This window comes from Mizuhopecten yessoensis, unplaced genomic scaffold, assembly GCF_002113885.1.
Source record: "Mizuhopecten yessoensis strain PY_sf001 unplaced genomic scaffold, ASM211388v2 hete_36182752, whole genome shotgun sequence".
NCBI lineage: Eukaryota > Metazoa > Mollusca > Bivalvia > Pectinida > Pectinidae > Mizuhopecten > Mizuhopecten yessoensis.
The window spans coordinates 646-6,250 of NW_018485612.1; the positions used below are offsets into that span (position 1 = coordinate 646).

At 36.0% G+C, this 5,605-nt stretch overlaps 1 protein-coding gene across 1 annotated transcript; it reads left to right on the forward strand.

Moving 5' to 3' along the window:
* Window positions 1-301: 301 nt before the first annotated feature.
* LOC110444864 (uncharacterized MFS-type transporter YhjX-like) lies at window positions 302-5,170 on the forward strand (the record flags this gene model as incomplete). Its single annotated transcript, XM_021489218.1, has 7 exons — window positions 302-424; window positions 1,356-1,495; window positions 2,301-2,418; window positions 2,624-2,676; window positions 3,321-3,444; window positions 4,459-4,581; window positions 4,961-5,170. Coding segments are annotated over exons 1-7 (825 nt in total), but the record flags the coding sequence as incomplete, so codon positions are not given.
* Between the last annotated feature and the right edge of the window lie 435 nt (window positions 5,171-5,605).

Sequence of the window (5,605 nt, forward strand, 5' to 3'; positions counted from 1 at the left end):
ATGTTTGTATTTTTGTTTTCCTTTTTTAGTAAACTGTAGGTTGTGCAATGTGAAGGTCCCGGGTTTCTTTCTTTTCTCATTTCTATTTTCAAGCATTTCAATTAAATTAAGAACAACTATAATTCGTAACAGCACGTGATTTGTATGCAATATATTTCTTCTGAAAAAGTAATAAAACAAACACTTTACAGTAGTGACATTGATAATGATATACAATGTAGTTCAACATGCTGGTACCCTTACCAAAAAAATAGCTAAATGGTCACTATTGTTTTCTTTGATTTTTTTTTTAAATAGCGGCGGAGTGCTTTTGACTTATTTTACAATACAGTCATCCTTCGGTTTGACTGTTCTCACCTATGGTGCAATGTTTGGATTTGGAGTCGGCATTGCATACGCAACACCAATGGGCTGTGGAATGAAGGTAAACGTGTCATGTTAAGTACTACTACAGGTAAACTCTTTGCTGTAAGTTTGTGTTCAATGATTCTATATACATACAGTGATTGCGAACACGTCGTTACCCCAATTGGTACGCGTATAACATTATCCCGTGATATTTAAAAGTTCCATGACACAAATATGAAACGTTTCTTGTTTTTTGACAAAGTCAGAGAATGGTATTAAAACAATTTGGAATTTAAGTAATTAGTTCACAAATAGAGCACTATTTTTGGAGTGATATTGCATTCGTTTACCGGCCACGAAGAATACCCGAATGGTACACGATATCATAAGAGAGCTTTCCTCTCCCTTCGTATATCCATCATTTTGGGTGACATTTTTACCGAAAATGTATCTTAATCACTTAAACGTGTAAAATAACTCTAAAAATCCAAGTTTAGGTCGGAATATAGCTGTAACAAATTCTCGGGTCCCTGTTCCTCTAATGTGAATGAATTTATACCTTGTCCTTATATGTAAACTTCTCCGGTCATCAACCTACAAAAGCATAATTACAAGTTGTGAAATTTCACGTTTATATTTTAATTGTTCTGACACCAACAGAAAAAAACACAAATAGAAAAAATAAGATATTCTATCGCATAGACTTTCAAAACAAATATTCTAGTAATCATGGACATTTGTTATCATCGACACGTATGTTAGGTTGGCCAAGACTTCTCAAGTAAACACATGAACATCTAAGAATGAAGTTAAGCTTCCATGCTTTCTCCTTCATTAGAGCGGAATTTTGTTTATGCAAGTCTAATATGCTTTAGCAATAGGTGTCATGCTACTTACTCGTCTGGTTATAATACATGTATAAACATACCCTAAATGATACTTAAAGGACTTAAACAGTTTACTTTGTTTAGACTTGATGCAAAGCAAATCTTTCTTGCGTTTTGCAGTGGCTACCGGATAAAAGGGGTCTGGTAAATGGCCTTGTAGTAGCTGGATTTGGAGGCGGAGCGTTTATATTTGACCAGGTTCAGACGGCCTATCTCAACCCTGACAACCTTGCTCCGAACAAAGTTGTTGATCAGGACAAGTGAGTACAAATTTACAAATATAAAAGATGGAAACTTATTTGTCCTTAAAATACAAAGTTTTAATTTCATAGTGACGATGTAAATGATTAACAACTAACTTTTCGTTTTTGATAGATGATAATTGTATTCGTGCATATACTTGCCAAATACCCTGAATCCCCGGAATTCCTGGGGTTGTTCTAACTTACATTTTCCTGCACCTCTGGAATACGTCATAACAAAGAAAAAATGTTTTCATTATTAACATCTAAATTTTTTGAGAGGGGTTAATTTTTGCGTTTTTTTTAAAAATAGTTCCATGAAATTGGACAATTCCAAAATATCTCATTTCTGAAAATTAATGACAATAGTAACAGAAAACCCCCGGATCTAAAATAGATGTTACCATGGAAGTGGCTACAATCTTGACGCTATCCGTATTACCCTCAATAAGGTGGTGACGATAGATATTGTGACGTTTTCAGAATAATGGCGAATGTGAGCTCCAGTAAAGGTGCTTCTGTAGTGCGATATTTTTTACTGGCGATTACAACATGGAATTTGTTTTGACAAAAGCGTTATATAACATAACTGTCCGTTGTTAGGAAACATTACCAAAGCAAAGAAAATGGTTTTGACAAAGGAAGCGCCAACTAGCATGCGAAAATCTCCTAGGTCCAAAAAACTCATTCCTGAGACTTAATATCATCAATTTTCATTATGGGGATTTTCATTCAGCATGGTCCATCGTATTTGTCGTTTGGCCACTGAAGAGCATCCGCGGTTCGCGTGGAAACAATTCGCTTTTGATTTTTTTTTCTACAGATACTTCGACCAAGACAGCGTACTAGACAGAGTTCCCCGAATGTTTCTTGTGCTTGGAGGTTGTTACGCAGCCATTCAGCTTGTCGGGGTCATACTTTTGAAAGACCCACCAGAGAGCGTAAGTAGAGTATTATCGACAAGTCAAAGTCAAGGCTCAGCAAATATTTTTCAGAACAACTTGATTGGTTTATTGATCTGATTTAATTCTCAATTGTTTTCATATTTCGTGAGCCGGGCTTTGTTCCTTTTTCAATATCATTGTCATTAAAACTTAATATTTTATTTATAGTCATTCTATTATTATGCTATCAAATTTACCTTAGATTTCTGAGCAAGTCAACCGCAATGACGAGGAAACACAGCTGCTTACATCCATGTAAGTTAAAGAAAAAGATTAAGAACTTTAAAGGTTAATTGATACAAATTTAAGGATCCCAATATCACTGCCAAAATCGGTCACTACGCATAGAAAACTACTTTCCGGCATGACAATAGCTCTGATAAATCATACTTCAGATTGTTATACTGTAGCTCTTACTAACTAAGCTAGCTGGTGAACCGAAGTGTACTGGCAAAACAGTGCTGCAATAATAACCAACACGAATTTAACCCCTGTTACTGTGTATACAAAAACAACTACAGGGCAGTGGACCAGGGATCCTTAAAGTAACATGTGGTGTTGCATGATTTATCTTAGTCTGAAACAAGTCTTACTGCTATAATGTACACGTTAAGCTATGTGAGCAGGACAAATGATTTAAGCGCAGTTTTGTATCATGCCTAAGTAAATGATTAGATATTGTTATCCAATGAACTGCTTTTTACTACATTTATAATAATTATTCAAAGCTATTACCCATCAACGTAAGCTGCTTTATACTACTTTTATGTTAGTCCTAGTGGGCTGCTTTGTATCACGTTAACGTCAAATATTAATTGTCATTACCCCGGTGAGCTGTTAATACGTGTAATAAGATAGATAGGCTTTGTAAATAAGATATATATGTATAACTTCAATAGCGGGAGTGTACAGAATACCGACTACTCGCCAAGGCAGGTTCTGAAGAAGAAGTCATTTTATATGCTGTGGTTTCTCTTTTTGTTTAATGGACAAGGGATCCAGTTTATATCGTCTCTGTATAAGGTAAGTATATAGGTAACCAAAATATTCATTTTCATGTTCTGATTGTAAAATTGTAATGAGGCTAGATCAGGGTTCAAACCTTGCACCTTCCATTATTCCACCAATTCAATAGACTGTAGGTCTGAAAAATAGCTACATGTACCCAGACAATGAAAGTACCCTGGCCAAGTCGAGCTTAAAGTTATACCGAAAGCGAAATTAAGAGGAGGTAACAGTATGTATGTGTTTTGCCCCCACTGGAACACGGATCCTTAAATCTCACCAGAACAATGACAAAACAACCTTTAGATGGTCGTATGAAGAGACTCGACTGGGTATCACTGTACTGTGCCGGCACCTGTAGCGTAACACAGTTCACTGGCGCATGGCACAATATCAGTGGAATTGTTACTCAGCCGAGGGTTTGTGGTGCATGTATCAATGCTATTTTGTAATCAAGTGACCTATAATTGCCTGACGTGGTTTGTTCGTTAATCTACCGTTCAATTGGTAATCATAGAACATTTTCATCAAATAAAACGATATCTCTAATTATGATCACGATATTTAAGGCCCTTAAAAAACACCCAACTCAATCATGTACATTCGCAAGGTTGTTGAGATCGTAGTGCCAATTGTCACAAATGCAAATGATGTTATGACCAAGCTGACTTTTGTCGTCAAAGGTTATAGCTGATATTCTCAATGTGCATGTTCACACAACTCGTCGATGATGCTAGGATAAAAAACGGTGGAAATCCAAACTAGTTTTAAACACTTTTGAAGCATAGTTGAGGTGCCTAAAATCTCTTTGCTGCAAGAATTAAGAAACTTGGAAGTGTAGTAGCATACAAAAACATGTGTTTATAATATAAACCATACTTCTACACAAAATTAACAATCGTAGTCATCAAGCTTAAGGCAAACCTCAAAGTCTAAGAAATCCAGTGTTCCACTTTAAATGAAATCACATAATTGTCACTGTATTGTCCAAGTGGAAGAAAATAAAATAATAATATACTCTCAATATTTCAGACATATGGGCAGACGTTCATCAAAGATGATCACTTTCTAGCTATTGTCGGCTCCCTAGCGGCTGTGTGCAATGGTGGAGGGCGGATATTATGGGGCTACCTGGCAGACAAGTTTTGTTTCAAGGCAAGTTTTATTTCACAAAGCATCAATTTGATTTCATGTTGTGACCTTTCCTTCAAGGAACTTATTTCTATTTGCCAAAAAAGTAGTGAAAACAAAGAAAAAAATGCGAACGTAAATAAACAGAAGGCAACGAAGAAGATACCAAAACAAAACATTCACGTTTATGAAGGCGGTAGCAGCACGTTTGTCAGCTCTCACGCTAGAGCTATCAAGGAGATGAAAGACAGGTTATCACGAGAAATGGCGAGATAATAAGTATATATTGATACGTCTTATATAATATACGAAAAAATACCGTCGTTTTGATCCGAAAGACTGCTCTTCAGACATGTCTAGAATTTCCAGGTCTTGTGTGTGTGATACTACCGTTACATTTTAGGTAGCCTCCATGCTGTCCTGTGGGTTGTTTTGTGTATGTATACTGACATTTCCTTTGACGGAAAGATTTGGCTCAGCCCTCTACCTCTTATACGTCTGCCTTCTGTTCCTGTCATTTTCCGGTAATTTTTCACTTCTGCCAACGGCTACAGCGAAGTGTTTTGGACAGAAATACTACGCCATCAACTATGGATTCGTATTTACAGCTTCAGTACGTATATCTAGATTTTCTTGAATGTTGTTTGATATATACAAAACATTGCTTTGAGAACTAGTTGAAACGATCTTCTTAAGAAAAAGGTGATACACGTTATTCATGTAAAATTGTTTCAATTGATGATAACGCTCGAATATAATGGCTGTAAACTGACTACTGATTGGTTATAATTGAGATATTTTCCGATTTCATTCAAGTTCATAGCACTGCTTCTTTACCACCACTTCATTGTGCCATTAAACATGATGGCCACCATAAAGTGACTTCATACTGCCGTTGTTCCATTTTATAAAAGTATGGTATATAAATGTATTGTGGCACTGCGAAATCTAGCACGGCATCCATAAACCATTTAAAAAGATGGCCGCTATAAAATAGTTTTTGATTTGTCAAAACTTAGGTATTGTCTGATTTTTAATGATTTTTTTT